The 16,875-nt window shown below is 45.1% G+C and overlaps 1 protein-coding gene across 2 annotated transcripts; it reads right to left on the reverse strand.

Annotated features, from left to right (window-relative positions):
- Window positions 1-1,463: 1,463 nt before the first annotated feature.
- On the reverse strand, window positions 1,464-15,617 carry STK38 (serine/threonine kinase 38). Of its 2 annotated transcripts, XM_058039855.1 has the most exons (14): window positions 15,536-15,617; window positions 13,585-13,717; window positions 11,083-11,134; window positions 10,815-10,937; window positions 9,461-9,544; window positions 8,135-8,258; window positions 7,592-7,746; window positions 5,953-6,055; window positions 5,339-5,400; window positions 4,685-4,802; window positions 4,217-4,340; window positions 3,424-3,519; window positions 3,082-3,176; window positions 1,464-2,277 (listed from the first exon to the last, which is right to left on the reverse strand). In XM_058039855.1, exons 2-14 carry the CDS (start codon window positions 13,713-13,715, stop codon window positions 2,147-2,149), a joined length of 1,398 nt encoding a protein of 465 aa, XP_057895838.1. In that variant the 5' UTR covers window positions 13,716-13,717; window positions 15,536-15,617; the 3' UTR covers window positions 1,464-2,146. The 2 variants fall into 2 exon arrangements, with proteins under 2 accessions (XP_057895838.1, XP_057895839.1); XM_058039856.1 differs by lacking the exon at window positions 3,424-3,519.
- Between the last annotated feature and the right edge of the window lie 1,258 nt (window positions 15,618-16,875).

Here is a 16,875-nt window from a genome sequence, read left to right on the forward strand (position 1 = left end):
TTAAGGCAGTAACTAAGCTGTTAAGAATTGGAAAAAAAAAAAAAAAAAAGATCTTACATTAATTCCAATGGTTTATAAGGCAACATTTTCAAATGGCTAGAAGAAACTGCAGGATAAAGATGGAACAGTTTGAGAAGCTGGTATCAGTCCTTCATGCAAAGTCAAAAAGGAGCAGAATGTGATGCAGGGATGAGCTGATGAAAGCCTGATCCTGTAAGTCATTCCTTCCTTAGCCCTTACCCATCCGAGTGAGCCCTTCTGACCACAGAGATCCTGGGACTTCTGATTAAGGCTGGCTTTGCATTTCAGCTTGCTAGGATCCAACTGCTGTCTGAACTGCTTATGGCAAGTCATGAACTTGCAGGACATGTACAAAAAGCACAGGGGTGGTGAGGGGAGGACCCTGATGAGTTCTGTACAGTACTGGCAGTCCCCCACCAGGCCTTGGGGATGGCACTCGAGTCAAGAGACATCTAGGTAAACATTCCCTAAAAGCACCTATATAAAAAAAAAAGTTCCACTACAAATCCATTTTGTTTCATTTTCTAATCAAGAAAGTCAGGACTAAACAGACCTGGAAGCCTTTTTTTTTTTCCAGTGAGACATCACTGGAGCTTTGTCTTGTCTGTACTCCACAGTTAGTGTTCAGCACCAAGAGAAGTTTGCAGAAATCCAAGACAATTTGAATTGAGACATGCTTTTAGAAAACTGATTGAATTGTATTTTTAATATCTGATGGCAAATTCCAGACTGGAACCATGCAGGCTTATGGGTTAATGCCACCTGCCCCCGCAAGTGCAGAGTTAACTACAAATGGGCACAATGTGGAGCTTGTGGTTAGAAAAACAAATCAGGAAAAGCTCAGCTGAGGCAGAATCCTCCCTCCCAAAATGCTGTCATGTTCTGAGAGAGGCTTAGGCAAGGAAAGGCACTTTGGGGCTCTCCTGGAGAAACCCTGATCAGAACTGAATGTACTTTTATAAACAGAGTAGGCAACAATCAATGAGTGGACAGGGTGGGTTCCAGTGCCCCAAAAGTGACCCCATGAGCACCATCCATGGAACACTCTGGGTACAGATGGTACAGCAAGAGCAGCTCTGTGAGGGAACACCAGGCAGGCTCCATCAGCAACATCCTGATCCTGTTCTGCTCAAAACCAACAGCAAAAAGGCCACAGGAGTTGGGGTTTGGCCTTTAAAGCACTGAAGATGCAGCAGAGCTCAGAGGAGGCTGAGAAACAGCAGCAGGCAGCCTGGGGAGCCTCAGGGCTGGCCCAGCCGTGCACAACTTGCCCACCAAGGATCAGGTTCCTGGAATTCCCTCCCTCTGCTCTAATTCCACACCCACTTATGTGACCAGCTGTAGTTTATCTGCATTGCTTATGGATCCACCCTGAAATACTGAAAAACTCGGTGCTCAGTGGAGGAAATGGCGCATTTCTCCTCTATTTAGGAAGGAAAAGGTGTTGCAAAATTTTTTAATTTAGAAAAAATATTAAATGGCTTGAGGGTCACTTAGTACCAAAAGTAAAGTGCACCAGAACTGGGGGCCACAGTGACAGAGCTGAGAAATGCAATTGAAGAGGCTTCCAGGGAGCATTACAAAAACAGCACTACAAAGTAAGGTTAAGGCAATCTGAGTTGTGTCCTTCTACTAGACAGTTTCCTGGAGAGTTGTCTGTCTCAAGCTTCAATTATTGCTTTGTTTCCTCTGTGCTGGAGTCCTCAGCTGGACTGGGCAAACAGTGCTGGCAGAATTGGCAGAGTGAGTTTGTCACTTAATGCAGGACTGGACACAGTCCTATAGAATTCCATGGTTTGCAATGCCAAAGGGAAAGCTTGCTGTCATCTCCCAATGGACTAGACAGTCTGGCAAAAAATATAAAAAAAAACTCTTGCTCCTGAAGCAGCAAAAGGTGCTGGCAGCAGAGATGATGCAAACATGTGGAATTTTTCAATGGCACAGGGAAAAAAAAATCCTTAATAACAACCAGGTGTGTAACAAAACAGGGTCCTGAATTCTTCTCCAAGAGTTGATAGCCCTCAAGTTTTCTTTAAAAAAAAAACAACAACAAGTTCTTTTATGGGTATAAACCCAAAGTACAGCAACAGAATTCCATGGCTCAGAAGTCCCAGGTAAAGCTGTGTTACTTCCCTCCTTTCATATAGGATGGAATTGCTCCTCGGGCTGTCAGGCCCTCGAAACGCTTGTAGGTGTAATTGATAAAAACCCAGTCTTTGTTCTTGTAGTCTGTCTCTGGGTGGTTGCTTGTTGCCACTGGGAAGACATAGAAGAAATAGAATTAATTATCCTTTGGAGCTGCAGAGTTTATTTTTTCATACAAAACACTGGATGAATGTTTCTAAAGGAAAAAAAAAAATCCTAAATGCAGATGCAGCTTTGTGTTTCAACCCCAGGAAAGAACTGCTGGGACACAGGACACGGCACAAGCATTGTGAGCTAGAAGAGGGCAGATTCAGATGACAGAAAGAAGAAATTTTTTACAATGTGAGCTGTGAAACACTGGCACAGGTTGCCCAGAGAGGTGGTGGATGCCCCAATCCCTGGAAGTGTTCCAGGCCAGGTTGGACAGGCTTGGAGCAGCCTGGGATAGTGAAGGTGTCCCTGCCCATGGCAGGGGGTGGAGTGGGATGAGCTTTAAGGTCCCTTCCAACCCAAACCAGTCTGGGATTCTGTTTTTAAACTCATGGAGCAAATGTGTGGCTATGCTGTGATCCTTCAGAGATTCACAGCAAAAATCCCCATGAGTTCCACCCTTCCCCACCCTGCTCCAAGTGCCAGCAGGAATCAGCACCAAGGGAACTGGCAGCATTGGGTCTCAGGCCCTGCTGAGATTTGAACTTTCTGGAAGCTCTGCTGCCTCTGAAAGCTGCCCTTTCTCAGGCAACTCCCACACCATCTACAAGCCTGCATCTCCTCCAAAACCCAGCTTGCAACCCCTGCACCACAAAGCTATTTGGTCATGGTAAAAATTAATCAGTATCTAGTAAGATCTGACTAACAGGAAGGATTATTCTACAGAAGAGGAAGGTTTACACAGAGAATCAAACAATCATTTACCTGTTGGTTTAAGGATATCAGATTCTGGAAATTCATCAAAGTTTGAGGTATCATCAATGCTTTTAATTTCTATTGAAATCGCAGCAGGTCTCTCTCTGCCAAGAAGAGCAGATGAAGCATTGAGATTTCAAAGGCAGACAAAGCAGGGTTCAGCCACCTTTCATTTCTTAGCAGAATCATGACTGAAGGTACCTAAACCTCAGCAAGCATCAGGTAGAGAACAAAATGTTCTCACCCACAGCTGGATGTGATAAATGCCAGTCAGCTGCTCCTTGCTGCAGACCAGGGCTGGCCTGAGCAGCCCCTAGAGAAGAGCAGTTGCTTTTCTGCAAAGCATCTTACCTGATGTGCTCCCAATCAACCCCTTCAAAGAATGGGTTACTCTTTATTTCCTCCACACCAGATGCACCAATTCTGTGCTCCCATTCACAGCAAAATCTGGGATGGAAGGAAGAATGAAAATGAAGGGAGAATGAAAACAAAAGCATTCCATCCAGAAATGGAACAGCTTTCTGAACTGATACTGCTGCAGTTTCTTAACATATAAATGGAGCAGACCAAGAACTTCCACAGCAAAACCAACACACAAAGTTATGTACAGGAATGTCATGTCCAATGCCACAGTTAAGATGTGCTACTCCTTCACAACAGGATAATGTGACCTTTCTATTTCAGGACCAGAGCAGAGGAGAACATATAAAGCCTAAAAAACCAGACCTTTATATTTCTGTCCTGAGAATAGATACTGAAGTACAAATGAGTCAGCAAGCACTGGGACACATTTGTATGCTCCAGTGCATACAAAGGCAAAATCATTGCTGTTGCAAGAAGTCAACTCTGTCAAAAGGATTGAACTTATGTCCTTCCATGAGAAGGCTGCAGGCAAAATAAGGAGCAGAAACATTTTGCCAGAGTAGTAGCACTTCCATGGGAACTCCTTTTTAGCACAGTTTAGTCAGGGAACCACTAAATGCCCTGAGAGACAAAAGTATTTGACAAGGGAATGTAGCATTTAATGCATGGTGTAACAGTTTGTAGCATCAGGGTTTTCCATGTGAAACAAGCCATGAGAGGCATAGAACACAAAAACAAGGAAATTAGTGCTGTATTAACTGGCAAACCATGGGGTTGGCACCTTAAAATAAGATCCTTGGCTTTATCAGAGATTGGAACCTCTGGAGGAAATGTCAGGGTCTCCTTCCAGTTCATCACTTTCTTATATGTCTCTTGAGGAGTCTCAGAACAGAATGGTGGATAACCTGAAAATAAACAAAAATATCATCTTGGATCAAGCAAAATTAATCCCAGAACACACCAGAGACCAGGCAAGGAGTGGATGCTCTGAGAACTTGACCCCAAGCACAGAAATTGGCTGCCCAAAGCAGCTGTGGCTGCCCCATCCCTAGAAGTGTCCAAGGCCAGGTTGGACGGGGCTTGGAGCAGCCTGGGATAGTGAAGGTGTCCATGCCATGGCAGAGGGTGACAGGGATGAGCTTTAAAGTCTTCTCCAACCCAAATCAGTCTGGGATTCTATGAATATATGAATACAGCTGATGTGCTGCTCCACCATTCCCACCTCCAGCCTGCCCTGCCTGTTCCTTACCAATCAACATCTCGTACATGATGACCCCCAGGGACCACCAGTCACACAGTTTGTTGTATCCAGTCTGCATGAAGACCTCAGGAGCAATGTAATCTGGAGTTCCCACTGTAGAAAAAGCCTGGAACAAACACCATCAGTTATGCATCTGCAGGGAAAACTGCCTGACATGGACATGGGAACTCAAACAAGAGTGATTATTTTGGGAAGACACCAGATTGTCTCTGAGATCCTTCAGCAAAGGTGTTTAAAGCCTTTCTTCCAAAATATGTAGAGACAAAATTAATATCTTCACGTGAAAGAGTCTTAAAATAGCACCAGGAAAACAGGGAAGGGTATCAGTGCCCTGGAATGGGTCACCTTGGAGACCTTTGTGAGACTGGAAGTGGCAAGAACTGATAGTTTTGGCTGGGAGACTTCAGATATCCATGTAAATAATTATGGCAGTGCTATCTCTGCACATATGTCACCAGCTGTTCAGCAGATGGATGAAGGACAAACTAGAGTCATTCCTCTTCTTTTTAAAAAAATCCTTGAATCTTTTCCTTTCAGGATTGTCCAGACCTCAGATGCATTAAAAACTTCCATGTAAATCCATGTTCCATGTGGGTGCAACACCTCAGCAGGAACATCTCCAAGCAGGTGGAACCTACTCACCAGCTGCCGGCGATTCCTCTTCCAAGTCTCTGCTTTCCTCTTGGAATTCATGTTCTGGAAAGCTGAAGGAGATTCAATAGCTGTGACTGGATCCTACTGGACACCCAATACATTTTTACCCCCAAAATATCTTTACCACTACACTAAAGATCTCATTTAAGATGTGGGTCAATACCTCAAATCTAAACCTCTCAGCAACTTCCAAACCTATGAAATATGGGCAACATCTAATTGAGCCTTTCATTAGCAAACTGTGTTTTCAGGGTTGATGTAACTCCATGATTCAAGGTCTTCCCTTCCAGAATAATCCTGGATACTCAAAAGACTGTGCTGGTTTATTCATTTCATTAATGAGATCCAGCAGCTACCAACTCACTGAGTTCTCATTTTATTACACATGCAAAAAGCTACAGCAGAGTCTGTTTTAGAGACAAACTTCTGGAAATGAAAGTGGGTTTAAAGTAACTGAAATGATCTTACAGAAAATGAAAATCCACCTCAAGATGTAAAGCTGATTATTAGATCTCCACTGCAGCCACACCCTCACACTGAAATGAGTTTTGCCAGGACCCAAGAGCAACCAACCAGGTACCCTTTGGAGCCAAAGAACTTACTGAAGTCACTGGGAAGACTGTGATTCAAGTTCCTGTAAAATTCTGTCCTGTGGGCTTTCTTCAGTCCAGTACACAGACCAAAATCCGAGAGTTTCACGTGGCCCTAGAAATAAACAAAACAAAACAACAAAAACACCCAATATAAGGCATTATCATAGTAAATCACAGCATCAGCAAGGTTGGAAGAGAACCCAACACCATCCTCAACACTTCTAAGTGATGTCCCCAAGTGCCACATCCAGATGCCTCTTGAACACTTCCAGAGACTGTGACTCCATCACCTCCCTGGGCAATTTATTCCAATGCCTGACCACTCCTGCAGTGACAAAAAATAAATCTAATATCTAATCTGTACCTCCCCAGCACAACTTAAGGCCAGTTCCTCTCATTCTTTCCCTTGAGACGTGGCAGAAGAGCCTGACCCCCATCTGGCTGCACCTTCCTGTCAGGGAGAGCAAGAAGGTCCCCCCTGAGCCTCCTTTTCTCCAGGATGAGCCCCCTCAGGTCTCTCAGCTGCTCCAGACCCTTCCCCAGCTCCATTCCCTTCTCTGGACACACCCCAGCCCCTCAATGTCCTTTGCTTTCCTTGTTTAAACCCAACACTGGATGGGTACAGGGAATGAAGCCATCAATGCTCCACAGAGAAAGCCCAGTGCCAATTTACTTCAGGAAACCTCTGCTCTGCAAGCTCCCAACCACTTCAGGGTGGAAGGAAACATCTCCAGAGGCACCTGCAGTCCCTGGGCTGTGTATTGACCCCAGGAGATAAAAATCACCCTAAATTCAGTGATTGAATCTGTCCTGGTGCATAACGTGACCACACTGACCACAAGAAAATTTTTAGAGGTGTATCTATAAAATACACCTCCTTTTCAAAGCCCTAAATGTAATCATGGCTAGAGGTGAACATTCTGAATTGGGCACACTGCTTGGAGAAGCTGTGGCTGCCCCAGCCCTGGAAGTGTCCAAGGCCAGGTTGGATGGGGCTTGGAGCACCCTGGGACACCAGAAAGGTGGAACAGGATGAGTTTCAAGGTCCTTTCCAACCCAAACCATCCTGGGATTCTGCAGTAATTCCACACAGTAGAGGGAAACTCATTATTTACTGCTGGCAAACTCTTTCCAAGAAATCTTCATTTTAGGCAAACTTGGGAGTGAGAAATAAGAGGAATTGAAACAACTGGGCTTTCTGCAAAGTGCCTGCAATAACCAGGTAGCCTGGGCAGCCCTCAGGGGTACACCCTGATCCTGAGGGAGGTTCTCCACTCTCAGCCTGGCTACTGGAACAGCCACGTCCTTCACATTTGGTACCACCAGAGCTGCCAAGTGGGAGTGGAACAGATGTGAGAGAAAAGGGAAACAGCTTTGCCTAAGAGGGAACTGAAACCACGTGCTTTAAACTGCATCTGAAATTGCCAAAAATAGTTTAAACAGCTGTCAGAAGAGCTCAAGGTCTGAGTGGAGCTGGGGTCTTTCCTGGCTTTTGGGGATTCTCCCTGGCAATCTGGCAGATATGCCCCTCAAAAGCTGGAAGGGACAGGGCTAAATAAAGAAGCACCATCTTCTTCCACAACTGTCCACACCCCTTCAGGTCAATATGAGCAGTCACAAGGCCTCTTTGCTCCTCCCCAGCCCATACCTTGCTGTCCAGGAGGAGGTTGTCTGGTTTTATGTCACGATGGATGAATCCCAGCTGGTGGATGGAGTCAATGGCCAGCACGGTCTCAGCAATGTAGAACTGTGTCTCCTCCTCTGTCAGAGTGTCCTTCTTCATCAACAATGTCATCATGTCACCTGGAAAACCCCGCAGAAGTGAACACACAGGCTCCACTCTCACTGAGTTTGAAGACATTTCTAGAAAAAAGCCATTTCTGCTGCATTGAGCTAAAAACAGCAGAGATTGCCAAACCTGGATATGCTCTGGCTCTATAGACAGCCAGGGCATAGCAAGGGTAGGAATTAGAAGACTATTAAAGCCAAGTTTAAATACCTGCAGCTTGAAGACCCAAACAGGAAACCTCAAGCCTGCCCAAACACCTCAGTACCCTAAAAAGCAGAAATCTTGTTCCCTTCCAGATGTACAGTACAAACACCATGTGCACTCCGGTCCCAGACTGCATTGTAATGAAGGAATTACCAATCCCCAAACAAAAGGAGAGCAGCCCTTGCATTCCAGAGTTACCTCCAGGCAGGAACTCCATGATCAGGTAGAGGTTTAGCTTGTCCTGGAAACTGTAGAACATCTTCACAACCCACAAGCTGTCTGCCTCCACCAGGATGTCCCGTTCTGCACGGATGTGGCCAACCTGGACACACACAGTGCATTGGGTAAGTTTTATTAAATTCATGTATTTCACAGGCAATTCAATCATTATTCTGAACAGCATCAAATATTGAGAAGACAAAAGTCAAATTTCTGCACAAAGGCAGAAACACTATCAGAACATTCAACATGTGGTTGATTATATATATATATATTTTATACCTATTACATATACACCTATATATAACTCTATAAATAGTAAACCTGTACATTATATAAATCCTATATACAAAAATCTCAATTTTTTAAAAATACACCTAATCATTAGATCTCTTTTTAAAAACACAAGAGCTTCATCCCAGTGCTGAACACATGAGTGTCCCAGATCATTATATATCCAGAAGTACTAGCAAAGGAAAGCTTTAAAATGTTAAATGCTGCTTCTTTATGTCTCTGAGTCTGAATTCCAGGAGTTGTAACTCTGATATTTATATCTGATCCTGCAAGTCAGAAGTGCAATAAAACACTGGCCTTGAAGTCTGCATTGAATCATTTACACAGGACTTTGTGTTGAAAAGAAGTCCTTGTGAATTCAGAGATTTTTCTGACTTATTTCCTCCATAAGAAAAAGACACAAAAAGCCCAGAATTTTTAACCATTGAAGCACAGGTGGCAATTCCTCCTCTACACACACCACAGAGTGATCCATGGTACAGCTCCTGCAGTTGTATCTCTAATATTTATATTCAATCCTGTAAGTCAGAAGTGCAGTAAAACACTGAATCATTTGCACAGAACTTTGTGTTGAAAGAGCCCACTAGAAAAAAAGTCCTTGTGAATTCAGAGATTTTTCTGACTTATTTCGTTTATAAGAAAAGACACAAAACCCCCAGAATTTTTATCTACTGAAGCACAGGTGCCTATTCCTGCTCTGCACACAGAGTGATCCATGGTACAGCTCCTGCAGTTGTATCTCTGATATAAATATCTTTATATTTATATCAGATCCTGTAAGTCAGAAGTGCAGTAAAACATTGGCCTTGAAGACTGCATTAAATCATTTGCACAGGACTTTGTGTTGAAAAGAAGTCCTTGTGAATTCAGAGAATTTTCTGACTTATTTCCTCTATAAGAAAAGACACAAAACCCCCAGAATTTTTAGCTACTGAAGCACAGAAGCCTATTCCTGCCCTGCACACACCACAGAGTGATCATGGCCCAGCTCCTGCTCGAGGTGTTCCTCACCTGCTCCTTCTCAAGCATATCAGCTTTGCGTAGGATCTTCATGGCATAAACGTGCCCCGTGTCCTTCTTCTGCACCAAGCGCACCTGGGGGCACACAGACATTGATCAAACCCAGCACAGCTCTTGACAGAGCTTGGTATCAAATCCTTGGCTTCCATTTCATTAAATCATCTCAGGTTGTAAAACACCAGAACCATCAGACAGTGCACAGCAATGGCAGAAAGTCCTGTTAATGCTAAGAGCTGCAGTTATTTTCACAGAGGACCATGAGTGATTCACACCTGTAGGAAATAGATTTGTAGAGAATTCTTAAAGTTTAATAGGAAGTTACATAGTATATATTTGTATGGAAACTTTGAGATAAGAAATATTAACTTAGAAATATTATGGAATAGGATAAATATTGTTGAGAGAAAAATAGAATTAGAAACAAGTTTTAAAAGAAATACATTGTAAATATATATAAAAATATATATATAATATATAATTTTATATAAATATAATATATAAATATAACATATAAATATAACATATAAATATAATATATACTATATGTTATATAATATATAATATAATATAATATAATATAATATAATATAATATAATATAATATAATATAATATAATATAATATAATATAATATAATATAATATACAATGTATAATATACAATGTATAATATACAATGTATAATATACAATGTATAATGCATTTATATATTATTATATAAATATTTATGTAATAATATATAAATACATTGTTTTATATCTATATATATAATGCCCACCAAGAATAATTTTAGATAACTAGCTTTAAAGCATTTACAACATACGGTAGCAAAAACTGATAGACCAAGAAACACTTATAATATATTGTAATTAAGAAATAGTTAACTTCTGATTGTGATGGTGTAAATTGTAATATCTGTATTGTCTCACCCTTCACTTGAGATTAAAAATAGAATAAAACTTTTTAAAACACTTCTCAATTACCCCATCTCTAAATCAGAAAAAAATATACACCTAAAGCAGGTGGTCCAAAGCCCCTTCTCTGAAGGCCACCACAAGAGAATGCAAGGCCCTCCACCTCTCCCTAAGTCCAGCCCCAGAAGTTCACCTTTAAATCCCACTGCAAACCTGTATTTAGCTGTCCATCAGATCATTTTCAACATCATTCTGCTTCCTTTAAAGCCCAGGATGCCTTGAACCAGCATTTATTAGGTAAAAAAACAGCTGCACTTGCCTGTTCAGCTAAAGTCAATCTGTGGTTGTTCCTTTTGCTTGTAAAAACTGAACAAGTGTTTAACAAACACCAGAGACAGTTAAAAACACATATAACCATTTTACTGGACTCACCTCTCCGAATGCTCCTCTGCCTATTACTTTGAGAGACTCAAAGTCCTCCAGTCCCAGCCTGGTTCTCTTGAGGCGAAGGAACTCCGTCTCCTTCTGTGCATGTGCCGACCTCCTGATCCTTTTCTAGAGTTTAAGAGACCCCAGTGAGAGCTCTGCAGGTGGCTTCCACAGGGACCACAGCAATTCCAAGGAAAGATCCCAGATCTCCATTTAGAAAAAGAAAATTTCTTGTATTTAACCATTAAGACAGTTTTTCCACATTCATTACCTCTTCGTCTTTTAGGCCTTCTTCTTCCATCATTTGTTCTAGTTTCTTTTGTCTAGAGCAGAGACAAATTAGAAAAATAAAGGTTGAATCATTGACCTTGCTTTTTAAATTAAATTAGAAAAAAAACCAGGTTGAATCATTAACTTTGTTTCTCAACAAGGTGCACATATCCACAACCTCTGGTTTGTGCCAGCAAGTTATGAGGGTAAAGATGTACAAGAGACTCAGACAGGAAATTAATTCTGAAGAATCTACTATGTAGTTTTATAATTCCAACCTTGTCCTCTCTGGTTTTAATAAACTAAACCTGCCCTGAGTTCCACAAGTTATTCAAGTGTACATTTTTGCTGTACACAAACACAAATTGAGAGATCTGGGTTCTGTTCTTATCTCTCTCTGACACCTGGGCAAGTCACTTCAGGCCACAGCCATAAGAAGCATTTAAACACCAAAATTTCACTTATTCCAGGAAGAATTGGTATTCAAACACATTTAAAATTTCTCTGCATCTCAAACTATTCACATGCAAGATGAGAAAAGTTATTTTAGATTTCCTAATCCCTGAAATACTCAAAATACTTGGGAAGAGGAAACTTGTCTGTACATGTTCTCCCCCTTAAAGAACCAGAAATATTTACAGTCTTAGTACAAAGGTATTATTTGGGAGAAAAGAAAGGAGGAAGGAAGACTTTAGAAGGGGAATGACTTCAGGGGACATCTGTAATGATTATCCTCTGGAACTTTTTCCCAGTGCCAGTCATATTAACAGCTGGCTGAACAGGGCCTGGTGGTTTGGGACATTACAAATATACTAAAAAATTCCTTCTTTTTCTGCAAGTCATTCTTTGCAAGATCCTCTTCCTGTCTCCTGGGGCTCTCTGCAGCTGCTGTGATGTGATAATATTTGGGGTTATCACTTCAGAATCAAGCACAATGAAAATGCCCTTGCTCAAGTACCAGTGACCCCAATCCACACTCAAACCAGCAACTCCAGTAGCAAAATCTGAATTACACAGAATTAAACAGCTCAGCAGGACAGAGTGATGCCAAAGCCATGCTGAAATTCCCCCAAATATCCCTAATAGGTCAATCTGCACTTCAGGGTACAGTGTCAACACCATTTAAACTCCAAATTACACACCCACAGACATGTGTTGCTACAAAAAACATGTAACTCATAAAGTCCAGTCTGTTTGTTCAGAGAAGGTCTTAATAATAAACAGAAAAAAATCTGAGATTTTGGGAATACATAACAGTGCTCACAGTGAGTAAATAAATTTTAAAGGCAAGAGCTTTGTGAGGACAAAGAAACTAATTAAATCTGTGATATTTTCTGCCTGAACTGGGCCTCAGTCTCTCTTTACTCATCAGAGGCTTTGAAGCAAGTATCTTTGCACATTAGGATTTATTTCTAAATTGTTTCCTCATTTCTGCAGCTCTTGCAGCGAGCAGGCATTGGGGAGCTCCTTGGGGAGCTTGTTAAGCAGCAAAGCCAAACCAACAATGAACCATTTTCCAAATTCTGGTTATAGCCTCCATGGCAAGCTGGGAGAACAGCAGAAGTGCCACAATGGAGGATATTCAGCAAATTAGAGGGTTGCAGCCAAAGTTAAGCCACACAGCTCAGTGCAGTGCATTGCTGGATTGGACTTTAAGAGGTGCCCAAGTTCAGGTCAGTCCCAGCACTGACTCCTCACAGCACCCCCTCCTTGCTCCCTGCACTGTCCTCTGCACATCTGCACATGGCTCAGGGCAATCCCAGCAAAACCCAGAGAATGGACTGGGAGCAGCCCTGGCACGAGGATTTGGGGGTGCTGGTGAGGCAGAGCTGGACATGCCCCAGTGCAGACCCCACTGAGCCCTGGGCTGATCCCCCAGTGTGGGCAGCATTTGAGGGGGGGATTCTGCCCCTCTGCCCTGCTCAGGTGAGACCCCACCTGCAGAGGGAACTCCAGCCCTGGGGCCAGCACAGGAAGGAGCTGGAGCTGCTGGAGAGAGCCCAGAGGAGGCCACAGAGATGCTGCAAGGGCTGAAGCCAGGCTGGGAGAGCTGGGAATGCCCAGCCTGGAGAGGTGAAGGGAAAGCTCAGAGCCCCTGCCAGAACCTAAAGGGGATCTAGGAGAGCTGGAGAGGGACTGGGGACAAGGGATGGAAGGACAGAACAAGAGGGAATGGCTTCCCACTGCCACAGGACAGGGTTAGGTGGGATACTGGTAAGGAATTTTTGGCTGTGATGTGCTGAGGCCCTGGCACAGGGTGTCCAGAGCAGCTGTGGCTGCCCCTGGATCCCTGGCAGTGCCCAAGGCCAGGCTGGACAGGGCTTGGAGCAACCTGGGGTAGTGAAGGTGTCCCTGCCCATGGCAGGGGTGGAACTGTATGAGCTTTAAGGTCCCTTCCAACAGAAACCAGAAGATTTTTTTATTTTTGCTTTGAAAACAAAATCCATTCAATATAACTTCTGGCTGTTATCCAGCATGGAAGGGAAACAAGAAGGATTTTTACCTCATCTCTCGCTCCTCGTGCTGAGCTATGAGGTTGCTGTAGAAGTTTTCCAATGTCACCTTTGTCATTGTGACTCTCTCCTTGGTGTGGTTACTCATGGATGAGCACGGTGTAGGGCCTGTCATGGCCATGGCTGGTGGGAAAGGAGAAGGGAAGAACATCAAACATTATAAATGACAAATAATCTTGAAACAAGAATCCATACCCATTAAGTGGTGCTTAATCACAGAGTTCAGATTTTAATAACAAAGATCACCAGCTTAGGCTAAGCAGGGAAAAGTCTTACAAAATAAAAGGTACAAGTCAAACTTCCTGTTTTGAACATTTTTTGATCTGAAATTAAAGGGAAGGAAACTTAAGAAACTTTGAGCCTCAAAAACCACAATTTAAGCCAGCACTGCAAATGTTTATTGCTGCCACCACCACATTCTATCTTCAATGAATGCTCAAAATAGGAATATCCCACTGAAACATCTAATCCAGAAGTTATTCTTCCCATAACCCTTGCAGAAATAATTCCACCAGTTGCTTACAGGCTCTTCTGCTGTGAAATTTATCTAAATCCTGAAAGTTATCCCAATAAGAGAGCAACTGAGGAACGAGCAAAAAGGGTATTTAGTTGCCCTTAAGCACTTTTACTAGAAAAACATCTAGTAAAAAAAATTTGGCCAAATCCAGAGGATCACTGCCTTTGAGCAAGTTGTAGTTTTAAAAATATCAAAAAACCCAAACCCTACTGTAAGTATCTGACATATTTATTTCTAAGAAAGATATATGTATTTTAATATCCTTTGTTTCTGAGAATACAGTAGATAAATACTGGAGTGTAGCAGCTTCAGTGTATTTAACATCCCAACTCTATTTCCTGATATGCTTTAAAAAACCTCAAATATTTCCAATGTACAACTACACCTTACCCTGCTTCTCCTGCACACCACATAACCTGCAGTAAGGTAACAGAGTTTTGCAAGTATTACTAGAAGTTGCAGACAAAATAGGTGAAACACTTCCCATTTTTAAAACCCTGGGTGCTGCCAACACGCTCGAATGACTCTTTCTGTTCACTTTTGGCAGCTCTTTACGAGGCAAGGCCCTGCAAACCACCTCCTTCCCAGACAGCAGCTGCGTGTGTGCTGTCCTCACAGGTTCCTCAGGGACAGGAGCTTGTGACCATCTCCAGCTGGGTGGCTTTTGAGATGGAATTATGGAATTATGTGAGGTGGAATCATGGCTTTATGCAAGAGCAGCTCAGAGTGACAGACACGAGTGGAGGGGTCACAACTCTGTGAGTATCCTTGGATATGAGGTTACACCCCAAGAGGTGAGTGCTTACACACCCAGAAATGGGGGCTGCCCCCGGAATTGGGGGTCTGCACCCCCAGATTTGGGGTCAGACACTCCGTGGCTGTCAGTGGGAGCCGTAAAACCCACGGGCGGTTTTCACTTCCTAGAGAACAAACCAGGAAAATTCTCTGACAGAAAGAGGTGCAGGGGAAATAAAAAAGGAAGGGGAACAAAAGAGAAAGTATCGGTGCCAAACCACCTGTTGGTGCTGGGGGCCCTTCACGGGGATGGGCGCTCAGAGCCCACCGAGCAGCCCGGGGGCAGCGGGACGGAGCGGGGCTGGACGCCCCCGCAGCGGGGCCCGGCGGGGAGGTGACACCGGCGGGGAGGTGACACCGGCGTGGCCCGAGCGGCGGAGGGGCCCGGCAGCATCCCCGGAGCGGACAAAGGGGGCCCGAGCCACCAACACGGGAGGAGCAGGGGAGCCCCGCCGGCCCCGGGCCCGCAGCGCGGCCGCCCCCAGCCCCGCTGAGCGCTCCGGGCTCCGCTCCCCGGGAGAGGCGAAGGGCCCGCGGGGACAAGGGGAAAGAGGGAAAGAGGAGGGCGGGGAGAGGATGCGGAGCGCTGGGTGGGGGGCGCCCGTAGGAACGAGGCGGGAGCGGCTTACCCGGAGCCCCCGGAAGGGGCGGCAGCAGCTGCAGGCGAGGCGCGGTCCCGGCTGCGGAGCGGCGGGTGGGGGGCTCGGAGCGGGGCCAGCGCCGCCCCCCGCACCCACAGCGACCCGGCCGGGACGGGCGGCGCAGGGACCGCTACGGCAGCGCAGGCGCCCCGCGCCCGGCCCGCCCCGCCCGGGCGGAGCCCCGCGCCCGGCCCGCCCCCGCCCGCAGCGCCTGCGCCGCGCACGGGGATCCGAACGGCGGGGGTGCGAGCGACCCGGGGGTGCTGCGGGCCCGCATCAACCCCTGCTCTCCTCTGGTCCGGCCTGCCTGCGGTGTCCCGGCATATGGCACAGTTGAGATGCCCGCGATACACAGAGTGTCGCCGTGCAGTTTCAGAGGAACAACACCATACCACAGCAGAGGGCTTCAAGCCCATACAGAGTAGCATCATGTCACTTCAGAAGGTGCAAGAGTCTGGCCTTTCTTGTTCTTCAGCACAACCTTTTAAATCCTTATGATACATGCGCTGCATCTGTGTGCCCCATAGATTCTGTCCTACAGATCCCCTGTGCCCCACAGATCCTGCCTTCCCCATGGATCCTGAAATCCTGCCTCATAGATTCCCTCTGCCCCATAGATTCTGTCCTACAGATCCTCTGTGCCCCACAGATCCTGTCTTCCCCATGGATCCTGAAATCCTGCCTCATAGATTCCCTCTGCCCCATAGATTCCTTCCCGTTGTGTTTGGTCAGTACACCTGGGCACTCCATGGTTCATTACCTTCGGTGCTGTTCACCTGACCCACACAGCTGTAGCTCGTTGGGATGAGGCCACAGCCCCTGTCCCAGTTACCACAAACTGTGTACCCTACGCTTCTGTGCCTCTAGGATGCTCCTGGGTTCTCCTCCCGGCATGGGAAGCCCTGTCCTGGCTGCCTTTCCAATTTCCCTCCTTCCCACAATGGTGCTGTGACCTGCAGCCTCCCAGCACACAGCCTGGGCTCACCCAGGAGGGAAGGTTGGCTTTTCCCATCCCCATAGGGGTGATACACATCAGCCATGGCCAGAGGAACAAGGTGTGCCAGGGACAGAGGCCACCAAGCCACCTCTGCCTCTCAAGGAAACAACCCTCAGTTCCTGAAGAAACTGCATTTAGAAGGATAGAGAGGCTGATCCACAGCGTGCTGGGCAGGACAGGATCATTTCCCAGAGGTTTGAGCTGTCACAGTCAGGTCCCTGGGGCTCCATCCTCTGACTCTGATGAGGAAGAGCTCCCACATCCCAGCTCAACAAACTCAGTTTTTCATCCCTAACCCTTCCAGCTCACCTGAAATATCTGAAATCATCAA

Source organism: Melospiza georgiana, chromosome 23 (assembly GCF_028018845.1).
Source record: "Melospiza georgiana isolate bMelGeo1 chromosome 23, bMelGeo1.pri, whole genome shotgun sequence".
In the NCBI taxonomy this organism is placed as follows: domain Eukaryota; kingdom Metazoa; phylum Chordata; class Aves; order Passeriformes; family Passerellidae; genus Melospiza; species Melospiza georgiana.